Below are 17,304 nucleotides of genomic sequence, written 5' to 3'. Positions count from 1 at the left end.
ATAAACAGCTTCCTCATGCCAGTGTTTGGCACACTCTCCTGTTGCTGTTGTCCACCCTCTGCTCATGCCATCATTTTCCTTTGCCATCATGGAGCTTCCCCTCAATTCTGTAAGCCAAAATACAACTTTTTTTCCCACAAACTGCTCTTGGTCTGGTGTTTCTGCCAGCAATGCAAATCTGACTGCAACAGTTGGCCTCCCAAGTAGACATTCCTTTTTAAAGACTTAATTTGCTAGTGATTGAGAAATTCTATTTTAATTTTCAAGACAAAAGGCAATTTTGGGGTTAGAGATGGTTCCATTCCCTAGTACCCATGTAAAGCCAGATGCACCAAGTGGCACAAGTGTTTGGAGTTCATTTGTAGTGGCTGGATGCTATGGCATGCTCATTCTGTCTCTCTTTAATTACAAATAAATAATATATTTATTTTTCAGTATGTATTTTTTTTAAAGTTAATTTTGAAGTTGTAGACAATACAATTTGATGTGATTCCTTTTAAAACATAAAAAACAGTCTCAGGATTGCAGAGATGGCTCAGTGATTAAAGGCAATTGCTTGCAAAGTCTGATGGTCTGAGTTCGATTCCCTAGTACCCACATAACCAGATGCACAAAGTGGCACATGCATCTGGTTCCTTTGCTATGACAGGAGGCCCTAGTGTACCCCATACTCACTCCTTCTCTCACTCTCTCATACATATTTAAAAAACATAGTTTCACAATTTTTTTTTCTTGAGACATTTACCTATTTTTCTTGTAAAAGATGCTACTACCCTTTCCTTACATCGCACTTGCTTAAGTTTCATTAACATCTGGTGCCACCTAGAGGTGATGACTTTGTTTGCTGCTCCTTAGCACTGAGGAGACTGTAACTGGTTTATTTATATTAATTTTTTTTTTTTTTTTTTTGAGATAGGGTGTCACTCTAGCCCAGACTGACCTGGAACTCACACTGATCCTCCTACCTCTGTCTCCCAAGTGCTGGGATTAATCTGATGTATTTATACACAAGAGGGAGACGGAGGATCCAGGAGTGGAAGAGATACTATGCCCCTATTGCAGTCAGGTTTGCATTGCTGGTAGAAATCACCCAACCAAGAGCAGCTTGTGGGAGAAAAAGAGATTGATTTTGGCTCACAGGCTCGAGGGGGAAGCTCCATGGTGGCAGGGAAAAATGATGGGATAAGCAGAGGGTGGACATCACCCCCTGGCCAACATAAGGTGGACAACAGCAACAGGGGAGTGTGCCAAACACTGGTACAGGGAAACTGGCTATAACACCCAGAAGCCCGACCCAACATCACACCGCCTCCAGCAGACATTCATTCCCAAATCTCCATCAGCTGGGAACTTAGCATTTAGAACACCTGAGTTTATGGGGAACACCTGAATCAAACCACCACTGCCCCCTTATCATTTTTAAATTTAAAAGATAGCCTGGGGCTGGTGAGATGGCTTAGCAGCTAAGGTGTTTGCCTGAAAAGCCTAAGGACCCAGAATCAATTCCCCAGGACCCATATTAGCCAGATGCACAAGGGGTCACACACATCTGGAGTTCGTTTGTAGTGGCTGGAGGCCCTGGTATGCCCTTTCTCTCTCTCTCCTTCTTTCTCTGTCAAATAAATAAATAAATAAAAAATTGAAAAAAAGGTTAAAAAAAAAGGTAGCCTGATTTTCTTTCTTTTTAAAAAATATATTTAATTTATGTATTTAAGGGAGAGAGTGAGAAAGAGTCAGATAAAGAAAGAGAGAGAATGGGCACACCAGGGCCTCTAGCCACTGCAAACAAACTAACTCCAGATCCATGCACCACTTAGTGAATCTGGCTTACATGGGTCCTGGGGAATTGAACCTGGGTCCTTTGGCTTTGCAGGCAAATGCCTTAACAGCTAAGCCATCTCTCTAGCCCCTAATTTTCTTTCTTACCTAATTTAAACTTCCTCTCTCTCTCTCTCTCTCTCTTTGGGGCGGGGTGGTGGTGAGGTTTGAACTCAGAGTCTCTTGAGCTGTCTTCAGACCCCTAGTTTAATTCTCTTGTGCTAGAAACTTCATGAGCACCGGAGCAAGCGGGATAATCATTACTAGCCACAAAAGTTTCTTCTCTCATAGAAGAAAGGCACTTTTGCTTAATGTAAGTGGGGATGACAATTCAGCCTTGTCTTGACTTGCTGTTTTTATTTTTCATAAGGATATATATAAAGTATAAATGTACGTGTGTGTATGTATGCAATCTGAGGTCAAGGCTGGGAGTATGGCTCAATGGTAGAACACATCCTCAGCATGTAGAAAGCCTTGGCTTCAATTTGCAGCACACATAAAAACAAAAGAACTACTGAGGTCACTTACAGTACATCCTATGATTTCATGGCATTTTAGGTTTCTAATTTAGTTTGTTTATTTAATTGTTGAGGTAGGGTCTCACTCAAGTCCAAACAGACCTGGAATTCACTATGTAGTCTCAAGATGGCCTTGACCTCACAGTGATCCTCCTACCTCCCAAGTACTGGGATTAAAGACATGTGCCACCACATCTGGCTTAATTTTTTAAATATTTATTTATTTGAGAGAGAGAAACAGAGACAGAGTAAGAATGGGTGTGCCAAGGCCTCCAGCCACTGCATATGAATTCTAGACACATGTGACACCTTATGCATCTGGCCTACATGGATCCTAGGGAATCGAACCTGGGTCTTTTGGCTTTGTGGGCAAGCGCCTTAACAGCTAAGCCATCCCTCCAGCCCAAATATTTTTTTTTTAATACTAAATTGGTGGGCTGGAGGGATGGCTCAGTGGTTAAGGCAATTGCAAAGCCAAAGGACCTTGGTTCAATTCCCGAGGATCCATAGAAGCCATCCATCTAGAATTCTGGATTCAAAATGTAAAAAGTTGGCTTTCTTCTATATTTCTCTGCTTGTCATGAATCTGGTAAGTCTTTAAATAGGTGCTTGAAAGAGTCTCCCTAGCTTTCAAGGGCAGAATATATAGACTGAATAAAAGAATATAAAGTTTTGACCCAGAATGTTTAAAAAGATATTTCCATCTCTAAGGACTTCTCTCTCTCTCTGCTATTTAGCTCTCAAAAATATATGGATAATTTTTTGCTGTAGATCTACATAAGTAACTTCACTGGTGATCTCTTATGTTATTGAGTCATACATCTCAAAAGATATAAAGTTGCAATGTAATTTTCTTAAGGCACACCTAGGATTTATGTATTTGTTATGTGTGTCTATGATGTTTTCATGCTTATTTTTATATGTCTTGTGAGAAAAAATAGAGAACAACATAAATTCAAAATATATAAAACTTGTGGCTACTTCAATTTTTTATTATTCTTATTTTTTTAATTTATAATTTACTTCTTAAAATTTATTTATTTAAGAGAGAGAGAGAGAGAGAGAGAGAGAGAATGGGTGCACCAGGACCTCTAGGCTCTGCAAATGAACTCCAGACACGTGCACCACTATGTGCATCTGGCTTACGTGGGACCTGGAGAATCAAACCTGAGTCCTTAGGCTTTGCAGGCAAGTACCTTAACTTCTAAGCCATCTCTCCAGCCCTTATATTTTTGGTATACCAACTTAAAGTGTGAATGTGAGTGTTTTGTCAATATATTAAAAGTACATATTTACAAACAAATAATCTTTTGTTGTTGTTTTGTCTTTTTTCGAGGTAGGGTCTCACTCCAGCTCAGGCTGACCTGCAATTCACTATGTAGTCGCAGGGTGGCCTCGAACTCATGGTGATCCTCATACCTCTGCCTCCCGAGTGCTGGGATTAAAGGCGTGCACCACCACGCCCGGCCTATCTTAACTTTTTAAACCTTATAAAAATGTTAGTTTTGGATTTACTAAATGATTCATAAAGCAATGAATGCTACTTGTTTGGGCAATGCAATATTCACTGGAATCATAAGACAAAAGTTTCATTAGACTATAGACATTAACATTCAATGTGTAAATCTTGATAACGATTTCCTTCCAAAACAGGTTTTACAACAACTCTATTCCATTTTTCGATGATCATAGGTAACAAAAATAAACTATCAAAATACCTTTAAATATATACTAAAGGTGTTTAATTAGACTGATTACAGTGGATTTCTTTTTCGGGATGAAGTATAAATAGCAGATGTAAGATTTTATGTGCTTCTTGGGGATTTTTTTCCTTTCCACAGAGGAGATTACAAAAGATGTCACTCAAGAAAATGACAACATTCAAGAATCTGGGTAAACCTATCAGTATGTAAAAAAGATGGCTGTTGTTAAGTCTTAAAGTAATGTAATTTTTTAGATCAATTTTAACTTATAGTGTAATATTAAAGTAAAAAATCTGTGCTCTCCTTCAAAACAGTTTTGGTTAAGGTCTAAATTTTGTTTTATTTCTATTAAGTCGTATCTGTTTAAGGTATATATTTAAGATTACAGAGCAAAAGGTAGCCAGACTTAACATTGTGTGATGGCACAAGGCTTTAATCTCTACATCTGAATGACAAAAGTGAAAAGATGTCTATGAATTTGAGGCAGGGACAGAGTTAAATCCTACCTCAAATTGCAACAAGTTTGTAGTTGGGGACTGGAAAAGACAAGAAATTACATTTAATCTACATATTTTTGCCAGGCCATATTGATTTATTTTCCTACTAAAGATATTAGGAATTAACTATCCAAAAGAACCAGATTTAAAAGCATTCTATAAGGTGTGTCATTTGTGTAATTGTATAATGTACTTCTTTGTGGTTTAGAATGATAGGCATTAAGTTAACAAACATAAGACACTTTCAATGGGAGTTGCACTGCCCTTTTCGTGCCTTAATTGAAAAGAATTATTTTACTTCCATGAATACAGATTTTTCAAAAAATTGTGTATTGGTAAGTTTTTTATTGATAATTGCTTTAATTTGAAATATTTAGGTTTATTATTGGCAATTCATAAATTAAATATAATCTTTACATCAAACTACCTGCCACAATAATAGTTTTATAAAACTATCCACAAGCAATACACAAGGTTGCACCAATATTTAAGAACAAAAATTATGGCAGTATATCCATAATATTTTCCAGTTAACTCTTAAACTCTTATCCAATAATAGGAGTTGTTTTATATGGCCAGCGTGGTTTATTGTTTATTTTTATAGTAAACAGTCATATACATAAAGCTGTTAATTGAGTCCAAATTCCTTTTAAAAACACTATATAATTAAAATATTTAACAAGGGTAATTAATCAAGATTTTATTCTGTAAGTCACTGTCTTAATTCTAATTTCACAACAAGTCCTTATTGCTTAGACTGATGGTCCCTGCTTCAAGTTTTTATTCTCTCTCTCACAGACAAATGCCCTCCTCACTTTGGTGGTTTTGTGTGACATCTTTTTTTTTTCCTCTAGATATAACGCCATCTTGAGGTTAAAAAAAAAAAACCTTGGCCAAACAAACAAATCAGTTCTTTCACACTTGTTTTTTTTTCTCCTGTTTCTTTTTCTATCAGTGTCCAGAAAGACATCTACCCCCTCACACTACTCCAGTCAAATCCCAAATGAGGTACAGAAGTCAGCACAGGACACCGCCATGGTCTCAGCCTGCACGCAGGGCCACAGTGCTGTGAGCGCTGGAATGACTGTCTGACTCGGTCACTGCCTCACAGTGGCTGCTGAAGCTCTGGGGAGATAGTGGTGACACAGGCCTCCTTGGCTCTGGGGTTCCAGGGGGAAGGCAATCTGAGTGGTGCTGACTGAGGCTCCACGTCCTCTGCTCACATTTCCATCCCAAATGCCTGACTGAGACTGATCCTGTCAGGTGTCTTTGGAGAGGGGGAAACTTATTTTTATTTTTAGATAGGGCCTTGCTATGTATCCAGGGTTTGATTCAAACTTGGAACACTCCTGCCTCAACCTCTTTAATGCTAAGTGTGTGCCACCGTGCTTGGCCCTGATGGCTTACTTATTTATGAGCGGGGGGGGGGGGGGGGGGAGGGAGAGGGAGAATGGGTACACCAGGGCCTCTAGCGAGTACCAATGAACTCCAAACACATGCACCACTTGTGCATCTGGTTTTATGTGGGTACTGGAGAATTGAACCCTGGTCCTTAGCATCAGAGGGTCATCAGCCCGCCCCCTGATGACGTTTTTTATTCCCACTAGAAGTTGACACCAAAATGTGGGTTCTTTCCCTCACACACCAATATATTCTCCAACTCTGTAAATACCAGATGCATTTCCTTCAATGTAATTCAATTTAGACCCTCTCTACCAGGAGCTACACATATCCCTGAGCAAGGGGCTCAGTTCCAAAAGCTTGCCCCAACTGAAAGAGTCTCCTTTACTTTGACAATGTTTCAGGATGGCTCACAAAAGTAAGGTAGGTACTTCACTTACCAGTTTTTCTTAACATTGTATCAGGCACAGCTGAAGAGATGATGCTGGGCTCTGTCTCCAGCAATGCGTGCGCGCACACACACACACACACACACACACAAGATGCACAAGAGGCAGCTGGAGAGATGGCTCAGCAGTTGAGGCACTTGCCTGCAAAGTACGACCCAGGTTTGATTCCCCAGTACCCACACACAGGCAGATGCACAAAGTGGCGCATGTGTCTGGAGTTCATTTGCAGTGACTAGAGGCCCTGGTGCGCCCATTCTCTATCTGTTTCTCTCTGTCAAATAAATAAATAAGTTGCACAAGGTACTGGGGCGTGGGGGGGGCACTCTCCAAGGGCACACTCTCTGGACCTCACTGTTTACAGTTTTAACAGTGGTCATTTTACCTGAGCATGACTCATACACACACATGCATTTGTTCTTTTGGGGGGGGGGTAAGTTTTGAGGTAGGGTCTCACTCTAGCCCTGACCTGGAATTCACTCTGTATTCTCAGGGTGGCCTCAACTCCAACTCTTGGCGATCCTCCTACCTCTGCCTCCTGAGTGCTGGGATTTGGCTCGCATTTCTTCTTTTATCATAGAATCATGGGAAAATATCTGTGTATTGTTTGATGATGGGTTTCATAGACATAAGAGGAATCTATATGTATTTCTATTTCTTAGAAGTTCACCTCATCACAACCACAAGGGTCAAAGTGAGATTAAGTTCCCAGTCAAGAAGCATTCCTGGCCACGGCAGCCTCAGAGGTGTGTACTCACTGGCTTTTGGAGGCGTCCAGCAATGTACAGGTTATTCCAGTTGAGGAGATCTTCAATCAAAGTTTTAGTGCTAATTACACCATATTTGATAAGCTGAAAAGGAAGAGATGAGCATGAAAAAGAGGTTGTTACTTCTATAAGTAGCAAAGATAAGGAGGTAGATCAAAGTCCCTTTCAGAGTAGGACTTTGATTATTTGGTACTCAAAATGCCTATCCTGTGAAAACCCACTTCTCACCAAAATACTCCTGAGGTTCCGTGTCATGGTTGATCTTCCTGAGATATGGGTGGTAAGGTGGCCAGGACTTTAAGTCGGTGGTGCTCAAGGCAGAACGGCTCTTACATATTGTCTAGTATTGGTCCTCAATGGCTTCAAACAACACCCTGGTCTTTCCAATTTGACAAGGGTCTAGTTAATGCTCTTCATTTGAGAAATATGGAATCGATGCCCAGAGACAATAAATGATATGCCCAACGTGGCACCAGCAGTAAAACTAAGTCCTGCAGATGGGCATGGTAGGACATGCCTATCATCCCAGCTACTTGGGAGGCTGAGGCAGGAGGATTAATTGAACCAAGGAGTTTGAGGCCAACCAGTAACAAACCAAGACCCCATCTCAAACAAATGAAACAAAATGACACAAAACAAAACCCTAGGTCCTAGAATTTCAGTCTGTTCTCTTTGCTTTACAAAATACTAGGATGTTTCCTTAGCTAACATTTTCACTGACATCTTTCCCACAGTGAATTTTGCTACTGACCTTCAAATGGTAATTACAAATCAATGTCCCAAAATGAAACCTCTTTATCTGTGCTAAGCACGTGGAGTCATAGTCAGTCCATTTCTGTAACAATTTGCAACAACTCTGAATACATATTTCCCAGGTTACAAGTCCCATGTGTGTCAACCACTTTCTTGAACTTCAACATCTAAGCAGCCTTCTCAGGCTGCAAATATGTAAAAGCAGCTGAAGAATTTCAATTAAAAAGTATAGTCCCAAGCAGAGCATGGTGGCGCGCACCTTTAAGCCCAGCACTCAGGAGGCAGAGGTAGGAGGATTAACAGTGAGTTCAAGGCCACTCTGAGAGTACACAGTGAATTCCAGGTCAGCAGAGACTAGAGTGGGACCCTACCTAGGGGAAAAAAAAAAAAAAATTTGGTTCCTTTGGCATACAACTATGCCTAAACATGTTTGGTTACTAGAGCTTATAATATTGTTTGAAAAATCACTAATTAATAATAGACTCAGAACAGTATTAATTATGGAGAAGAAACACTGTGTGCTTTGTAAGTCAAAAGCAGAAGAAAAAGGCCATGTTAATAACTTCTCTTCACCTGAGCCACAGGACCACAGAAAGCCTTTCTTGCTGCAGGTAACAGCTACGGGGCAATGGAAACCCTACAGCCTGGAATTTAGGGACCTACCACTAGCATGGCCACATGGAAGTCATTTCTTCTCTCTGAACCTGGAACTGCAGGTTCTGGCAGGATGTAACCTCAACCAGAAAAGCAAATACATGGCCTTATGAGGACGCTGACATCACTGTTCAATCACGGCATTAAGTTCTCTGACAAATGCAGGCAGGTCATCAAATCCTTCTCATCACTTTTTTTTGCTATTGTTGTTGTTTTGAGGTAGGGTCTCACTGTAGCCCAGGCAGACCTGGTATTCATTATGGAGTCTCAGGGTGGCCTTGAACTCACGGTGATCCTCCTACCTCTGCCTCCCGAGTGCTGGGATTAAAGGCCTGTGCCACCACTTTTAATCCCTGCCCTCTAAACTGTGCTCCTTTGACCGACTGCAACAGCATCACTGGGAACATGGAAAACACAGAATCTCAGGTTCCATCCCAGACCAACTGAATCTGGAGATGCATTTTTTTTCAACAAGATCCCCAGATGTTTTGTGTATCTGTAAAAGGTTGACCGCTCAAGCAATCTCCAGCAGTGTTGGTACAGGGGAAAGCCACAGGTCACCCTAAACCAGCTATTCTCTCTTATCTTCTGCCTAGTTCTCAGGAGCAGTCCTAGAAATTGGGATTCTTCATGTATTTTGCTATTTTCTTTCTTTTTTTGTTTATTTTTTATTTATTTATTTGAGAGCGACAGAGGAATAGGGAGGGAGGGAGGGAGGGAGGGAGGGAGATAGGGAGGGAGAGAGGTAGGGGGAAGAGGAGGAGAGAGAGAGAATGGGTGCACTAGGGCCTCTAGCCACTGCAAATGAACTCCAGATGCGTGCGCCCCCTTGTGCATCTGGCTAATGTGGGTCCTGGGGAATCAAGCCAAAAACCAGGGTCCTTAGGCTTCACAGGCAAGTGCTTAACTGCTAAGCCATCTCTCCAGCCCCCCCCCCTTTTTTTTGAGACAAGCCCAAGAGACTGCCTTTTGTTTTAATGCAAGGGAGGGAAGGAGGGAGGAAGGAAGAATTGTCGTGCCAGGGCCTCTAGCCACTGCAGTGGAACTCCAGACACATGTGCAACCTTGCATCACTGTGCATCTGGCTTACGTAGGACCTGGAGGGTCAAATCTGAGGCCTTAGGCTTCACAGGCAAGCACCTTAGCCATTAAGCCTTCTCTCCAGCTCTCTTCCTAGTTTTTACAGTACTGGAAACCAAAACCAAGCATGTGATAGACATTCTACCACAGAGTTATGACTCCAGTACCTGGGACTATGTCAAAATAAAGGCAGGGTTCCTAGTGTTAGACAGCCACGTGCAGGAATCTGTGCATCTTCCTTGCTCTCTAGAACCTACCTCTCAATCCTACCCTTGGCAGAAACCAAGAGGTCTGTCACTTGGCACCCTTGATACCCTTTTCACTTCCAACTTCTTTTCTGGGGGTGTCTGTTCCTTCTTCTACTTACCATCAATATCCGCCCTGGTCCTAAGTGGACCTGCCTAGCGTTCACACTGTCCAGACCAGTGATTCTCAAAGTGCGGTTCCCAGACCAGCAACTTCAACATCATTTGGGAGCCTGTTAGAAAATAAATTTGGGCTGGGGAGATGGCCTCAGTGGTTCAAAGTGCTTGTTGCACAAGCCAGATGACTGGAGTCTGGATCCCCAGAAACTGTGTAAAGCCAGATGCAGTAGTGCATGAGTCTATGATCAAACTGTGCCTGCCACAATGGGAGGCAGAGTCAGGAAAATCCTGAAGCACATAGGCCTATTAGTCTGGCCTTCACAGTGACAAACAGGAGAGATCCTGTTGCATACAAGGTGGAAGGAGAGGATGACACCTGAGTTATGTGTGTGATGATAAAAACGCAGGCACCCTCTCCCACAGACCATTTCCTGAGAATGTGAGCATCAGTATTTCACTGGTGTTCTTCTGCCAAAAATTAACATCACCCAAGGTAAGACGAAGGCCTACGGTCACTTACCCTCCCATCACACATGATCAGCGGGTTGTAGTAAACTCCAGCGCCATAGTTGTTCTGGATAGAAGTGATAATTCTGGGCCCCAACCTTTTCAAGAAAGAGTAGTGATTCCAATTCTTCTCCAGGTTCTTGGAGTGCCATGCCACAGGGTCATCTACAGAGAATACAAAGTCTAGCATGGGATTCTGGAAAGTGAAGAACAGAGAATGGGTTCAGAATTAATTCCTAAAAACAGCTAGATCTGTAAATATTAGGCTCCAAAGTGACAGAATAGTGTGCTTACTAGAGTCTAGCATTGTTATCACAAACTTAAGCAGATCTTAAAGCAACATGAGCTTTTGTTTTCGATAATACAAATAATGACAGTGAACATTTACCTGCTGTGTATTTATTTATGTAATAGCTCTCACATAATTTTTTTTTAAAAAAATATTTATTTGAGAGAAAGAGACAAATAGAGAGAATGGGCACACCAGGGCCTCCAGCCACTGCAAATGAGCTCCAGACACATGTGTCCCGTCGTGTATCTGGCTTACGTGGATCCTGGGGAACTGAACTTGTGTCCTTAGGCTTCACAGGCAAATGCCTTAACCATTAAGCCATTTCCCCAGCCCACCAAAATCATTTGTATTGGTAACAAAGCAATTCTTTTTATCTTCAGGACAATCCCAATAGGCAGGTATGCTATTACTCCAATTTTATAAGAAGGGAAGTGGAGGACTCAGGGTAAGATCTTTGCCCAAGGGCACAGAGCTAATGACATGCAAATCAAATTAATGTCACATGGATAAATTTTGTAATGTCTGTAAAGGGAAACAAAAAATTGTTCTCTCACCCATTCACTAACCATTTAGAGTACTATAATAAGCTCTGATAGGGCCCAGAGTAGACAAAGGAAAGCATAATATACCCACTTCACTTAGAATAGGGGTGAGGGGCTGGAGAGATGGCTTAGCAGTTAAGCGCTTGCCTGTGAAGCCTAAGGACCTGGGTTCGAGGCTCAATTCCCCAGGACCCACGTTAGCCAGATGCACAAGTGGCCGAACGCAACTGGAGTTCCTCTGCAGTGGCTGAAGGACCTGGCGCTTCCATTTGCTCTCTCTCTCTGCCTCTTTCTCTCTGTCGCTCTCAAATAAGTAAATAAAAAATTTAAAAAAGAATAGGGTGGGGCTGATCAAGAGAATGGGGAGGACTTCTAGACCAAGTAAGTTGTGAAGAATGTAAGTGAAAGAAACAGTGGCAGAAGTACTTAAGGAAACATGGAAAAGGGTGGGGTGTCAGGATAGAGGAAACAGCTCCCATGGATAGTTCAGCCAGGCATGGGTTCCAGAAGCTGCACTCCACACCGCTGAAACAGAACATACTCATGTGGTACTGCATGAGACCAGAGAGGGAGGGACTTCCTGTGCTGGAGGATTTCCCAGCAGAAAAGCTGTGTGGTGGGTGAAGGAAATTTGGAGTGAAGAATAACTGATAGGGAGCCACTGAGAAGATCCTAGGTAAGAAACAAAACAAGAAATCGCTAAAGTTTGAGATTTAAATGTTAGAATACAGAAGTATTGTTAACTTTAATGTAGAAAATGCAATGGAGGGAAGGATCTTTTTCTTGGAAGGAATTCCAGATCAAAGGAAAAATGATGAGGTGGCTATCAGACTGCTTTAAGTGTCCCCGTGTGATTCCCCAAACTATTTGTGATACTTAAGACTTAGGGGAAACATAAATAGACATGACTTCTAAAACTTGGTAAATTATGTCACTGTATAATAGAGAAACTAATTAGACCATAATAACCCACATTTTTTCATATACCTATAAGTTCCTATATGCTGCCAAGTTGGAGAAAAACGTTATTTAATAAACGCATAGGTGGGATGCAGAGGAAAGGCAAGTCTTCTGCTGCGGTGTGTGACCTTGAATGTACTGTGCCCTGGCCCCTAGGGCCAGTTCTTCCACCTAAAGCTCCAATTACTTTGTATTTTTCTCCTATAGCTTTAGACATGACTGTACAGGTGCGAATTAAAATCACCTGGAACCCCCCCCCCTTTTTTTTTTTTAATTCCTGAGGCCCAGGCCTCATCTTAGACCAATGAATCCAAATCTCTGTAGGTGGATCCAATGGATTGGTTTTTCAAAAACCCCGGAAAACTCCAATACTTAGCAAAGGCTGGAAACACTGAACTAGAACCTGCTAACCTTTCATAATTTTTTTTCTTTCTTTCTTTCCGTCTCGCCTGTGCAACTACACCTTCTCAGCCTAACAGCATATCCTGATGCAAGCGGACTCCTAGTTCTCCTGCAGCTCCCGCTCACAACTGTCGGATTTGCTTTCTGCTAAGTTAGTTGACACTTGGCGGTTGCAGAGCCCACAGGCCACTCGAAGAGCCCGGCGGGGATCGAAGGCACATGGGGCGGGGTTGGGGGGGGGGGACATTCGTGAGAACGAACAGCAGATGCCCCGGCTTGGGGACTGACGGGGCAACAGCAACCGGGAAGGTCCGGCGTGCGAGGCCGGACTCACCTTCTGGGATGCACTGGCCCCTGCCTGGCGGAACACCTCGGAGCCGTAGGCGAAGGCCAGGCTCACCTCCTCGGGGAAGTGAGTCAGGATCTTGCGGAAGGCCATCCCCGAGCTCTGCAGCGCCATGGGACTGGGAACCGAGGAAGAAAAAGAAACAAGGGACCCAGCTGAGTTGGAGAGGTGTGACCACGAGGATAAAAAGCCGGAGGAGGGCAGCGGGACCGTCAGCCGCGCTTCCGCCCCTGGCCCCGCCCCTCCACGCTCAAGCGCTGCAAAGCCGCAAGACCGCATTTCACGGGCCGGCGTGAATGCAAGGGCCCCCCTAGTGCCCCCTGCTGGTCGGAGGAGCGCGCTGCAGGCCTAGCCTGGGGTCCACACATAAACGTGGTTGGGCGGGGGGTGGGGGGGAAGGTCAGCTAATTTAAAACTGCTGCTGAGCTTTGAAAATTCTCTGTATCTCTCTCCTCAAACCACAAACGACTATAAAAATCACGCGTGGGTATTGCATGAGACTTTTAAAATATATATATTTATTTATTTACTCATTTATTTATTTATTTATTTGAGATAGTAAGAGACACACACACAGAGAGAATGGGCGCTCCAGGGTTTCCAGCAGTTGCAAACAAACTGCAGACACATGCGCCACCTTGTGCCGCTGGCTTACTTGGATCCTGGGGAATTGAACCGTTGCAGGCAAATGCCTTAACCACCAAGCCATCCCTCCAGCCCACAATTTTTTTTTTTTTTTTTTTTTTTTTTTTAATGAAGCAGGGCTGGAGAGATGTCTTAGCGGTTAAGGCCCTTGCCTGCAGAGCCATAGGACTCCGGTTCAATCCCCCAGGACCCAGGTAAGCCAGCGGCACAAGGTGGTGCATAAATCTGGAGTTCGTTTGCAGTGGCTGGAGGCCCCAACGTGCCCATCCTCTTTTTCTTTTTCTATCTCTGCCTCTCTCTCAAATAAATGAATAAATAAAATATTTTTAAAAAGAAGCAAATATCGCCGGACATGGTGGTGCACGCCTTTAATCCCAGCGCTCAGGAGCCAGAGGTAGGTGGATTGCCGAGAGTTCGAAACCACCCTAAGTCTACATAGTGAATTCCAGGTCAGCCTCGGCTAGAGTGAGGACCTAACTCGAAGAAAGAAAGAAAGAAAGAAAGAGAGAGAGAGAGAGAGAGGGAGGGAGGGAGGGAGGGAGGGAGGGAGGGAGGGAGGGAGGGAGGGAGAGAGGGACGGAGGGAGGCAGCAGCAGCAAGAGTCATAATTGGCTTAGTGGTTAAGGTGCTTGCCTACAAAGCCAAAGGACCTAGATTTGATTCCCCAGGACACACATAAGCCAGATGCACAAGGTGGCACATACGTCTGAAGTTTGTTTTAAAAAAAATCATAATTAGCCATTCTAAAACTCAGTGGCATTTGCCCATTCACAGTATTGGAACATCACCATCCTGTCTTATCTCTAAATTGCAGATTTTGAAGGTTTAGGAAAAAAACAAAAATAATTTAAAACATATCCATTTCACCACCAAGAGATTGCAAATATTAAGATGTGGCTGAGATTTATTTATGCCACAGCCTTTTTGAAGTCTGATAATAGATAAGAAATTGTTCCATACGTGGGAATGGATTGCACAGATGTTTTCTGAAGTTTAAGGGTAAAGAAGAGACTTTTGGTCTGACAAAGGGTGCTTAGTTTCAGTGGTGTTTCTGGAGGAAATGGGACCCTGAGGTAGGAGATACTGGAAAACCCTCTTTATGTACTATGAAACTTGCTCAAGATGGTAAGGTCCATCAGGATGTAGTAGGATTTCCAGGACAGACACAATGCTTCCTGTAACCAACAGTGCATCTCACAAATCAACACGGTGATGTGAACCTGCAGAGCCAGCTATTCTAGAACCATGGTAGGAGGATTGGAAGTTCTAGTCCAGCCTGGCTACATAGTGAGTTGTAGGCTGGCCTGAGCTACCTACATTGGAAGATCTTGTCTCAAAAAGGAAAATAACGACAAAAACACCAACTATAAACCACTAGGGCTAGGGAGTAGCTGCATGCTAGAGAGGCTTCCAAGTCTGCACAAGGCTCTGGGTTCCATCCCAAGCATAGCAAAAAGAACTTCCCAACAGGCTGGAGAGATGGCTTAGTGGTTAAGGCACTTGCCTGTGCAGCCTAAGGACCCAGGTTCAATTCCCTAGGACCCACGAAAGCCAGGTGCACAAGATGGTGCATGTGTCTGGAGTTTGTATGCAGTGGCTAAAGGGCCTGGTGTGCCCGTTCTCTATCTCCACCCACCCTCAAGTAAATAAATAAATATTTTTTATTAAAACTCTGCAAAACAGGGTGTGGTGGTGCATGCCTTTAATCCTGGCACTTTGAGAGACACTGTTGTAGAAGGATCGCCATGAGTTCAAGACCACCACCCTGAGACTACATAATGAATTCCAGGTCAGTCTGAACTAGAGTGAGATCCTACCTCAAACACACACACACACACACACACACACACACACACAAACTTTTTGCTGTTTGTTTTAGTTTTTCGAGGTAGGGTCTCACTCTAGTACAGGCTGACCTAGAAAATACTCTGTATTCTTAGGGTGGCCTCTAACTCTTTGCAATCCTCCTACCTCTGCCTCCCAAATGCTGGGATTAAAAGGCATGTGCTACCATGCCTGGCCAAAAAAATATCCTTTTTAAAGGGGCTGAAGAGATGACTTAGGGGTTAAAGTGTTTGCCTGAAAAACCAAAGGACCCAGGTTCAATTCCCCAGGTCTCATGAAAGCCAGATGCAAAGGGTGGCAAATGTGTCTGGAGATGGTTTACAGTGGCTGGAGCCCCTGGTGTGTCCTTTCTCTCTCATCCTTTCTCTCCCCCTCTTCCTTTCTTTCTCAAATAAATAAATAAATTAGAAAAATATTTTTTAAAAACTCTGCAAAACAAATGTAATATCTACATGTTTTCATGTGCATTTCTCATTGAGCCCCCGCTAGCTCCCTAAGGGAGGAGGTCATTGTCTCTGTGTTACAGGTGGAGCTAAGCCTCAGGGAGGGAAGGTAATATACCTAGAATCACTAATGTCTCTGGCTGCACCTCAAGTTATTTCTGTAATTCTAGTCCATCTTCGAAGAGTTTTGAACAGGTACCCATTGTGGTCATATGTTAGCCTGGATGAGCGTGGGTAGAAAAGAGGCAGGGAAACCTATGGTGAAGCTATTACCATAGTGGTACCATGAACTAGAAATGGTCAGGCCCCAGGGTGGAGGTGGGGGTTAAGTGAGGCAGCGGAGATGAATTCAACTGGAAAGATGATTATTTGAATTCACACCGTACACCTAGCACTGAGGTAGGTGTTGAGCATTTTGAGATAAACAGATTCAGAGCTGCTCTCTTGGTGTGTGCAGGAGACAAGAGAAGCCAATAAGAATAAATGCGTAGCAATGCGCTGGGCATCCTGAGCTGCAAGGGACTATGATGTCTCTCTGCCAGAGAATCAGGACACAGCTGTGGGGAGCGGGACAGACTGCAAGAGGAAGTGCTGGCTTTGGGGCAGCTCTTTGACATGGCTTTGAGAGGTGTGAGGCACAATGGTACATCAGCTGGATCTAAATCGGGAGCCTAACCTGGGCGGCGACAGCAGGAGCGTTGGGAAGTCTGATGATGGAGGAGGAAGGGAGAGGGGAGACCTGCGCTATTTTGTGTGCGCACAAGCATTTTGGTTCCTTCTGACCAGATTATCATCGTTGCCCAGATGGCTGGAATTTGAAATGAAATGCACTCGTGGAATTGTACTGAAACCTTTCACCTGGAGACGGATTAAACCACTGTACCAGCAAATTCTCATTTTATCATCTTTCTTCCCTTGGGGGAAAGAATCCAATTTGTCGCCCCCACCGTGTGTGAAAATAATCCATGCTCATAAAAATGTAAACATTACAAAATGTATATATCTCGCCTCCTGGAGGTAACATTGGAAATCTTTGGTACACATTCTTTCAGGTATTTATACGAATATATGAACATTAAACCATTTTTAAATTTTGCAATTTGCTTTTTTTCCTCCCCACTAAACACATCAGGGACATCTTTCTTTGTCAGCAAATAGGTCTATTCACATTCTACTTATTAGCAGAAAGTTACTCCAAAATGTATATATGCCCTATTTATAGGTGGAAATAGATAATTTCTGTTTTCTTGCTTTTTTTTTTTTTTTTTGCGATTCTGAGGGTGGAACCCAGAGCTTTGCCAGTGTTAGCCAAGAACTCTA

The 17,304-nt window shown here is 43.1% G+C and overlaps 1 protein-coding gene across 6 annotated transcripts in view; it reads right to left on the bottom strand.

Moving 5' to 3' along the window:
* Tamm41 (TAM41 mitochondrial translocator assembly and maintenance homolog) overlaps positions 1-13,286 on the bottom strand; it is a 64,859-nt gene extending 51,573 nt beyond the window's left edge. For 4 of the 6 annotated variants that reach the window (XM_012952458.2, XM_045133219.1, XM_045133218.1 and 1 more), the window contains exons 1-3: positions 13,040-13,286; positions 10,523-10,705; positions 7,142-7,234 (exon numbers count right to left, since the gene is read on the bottom strand). In XM_012952458.2, the coding sequence (XP_012807912.2) occupies positions 7,142-7,234; positions 10,523-10,705; positions 13,040-13,165 (402 nt within the window). In that variant the 5' untranslated portion in view covers positions 13,166-13,286. The remainder of the gene's footprint in view (positions 1-7,141; positions 7,235-10,522; positions 10,706-13,039) is intronic. The other 2 variants (XM_045133221.1, XM_045133223.1) reach the window with 2 other exon arrangements.
* Positions 13,287-17,304: the final 4,018 nt, after the last annotated feature.

The sequence above is a fragment of the Jaculus jaculus genome, chromosome 14, assembly GCF_020740685.1.
Source record: "Jaculus jaculus isolate mJacJac1 chromosome 14, mJacJac1.mat.Y.cur, whole genome shotgun sequence".
Taxonomy (NCBI): Eukaryota; Metazoa; Chordata; class Mammalia; order Rodentia; family Dipodidae; genus Jaculus; species Jaculus jaculus.
The sequence above is the reverse complement of the archived record's forward strand: the minus strand, read 5'-3'. Positions and strand labels throughout refer to the sequence as shown.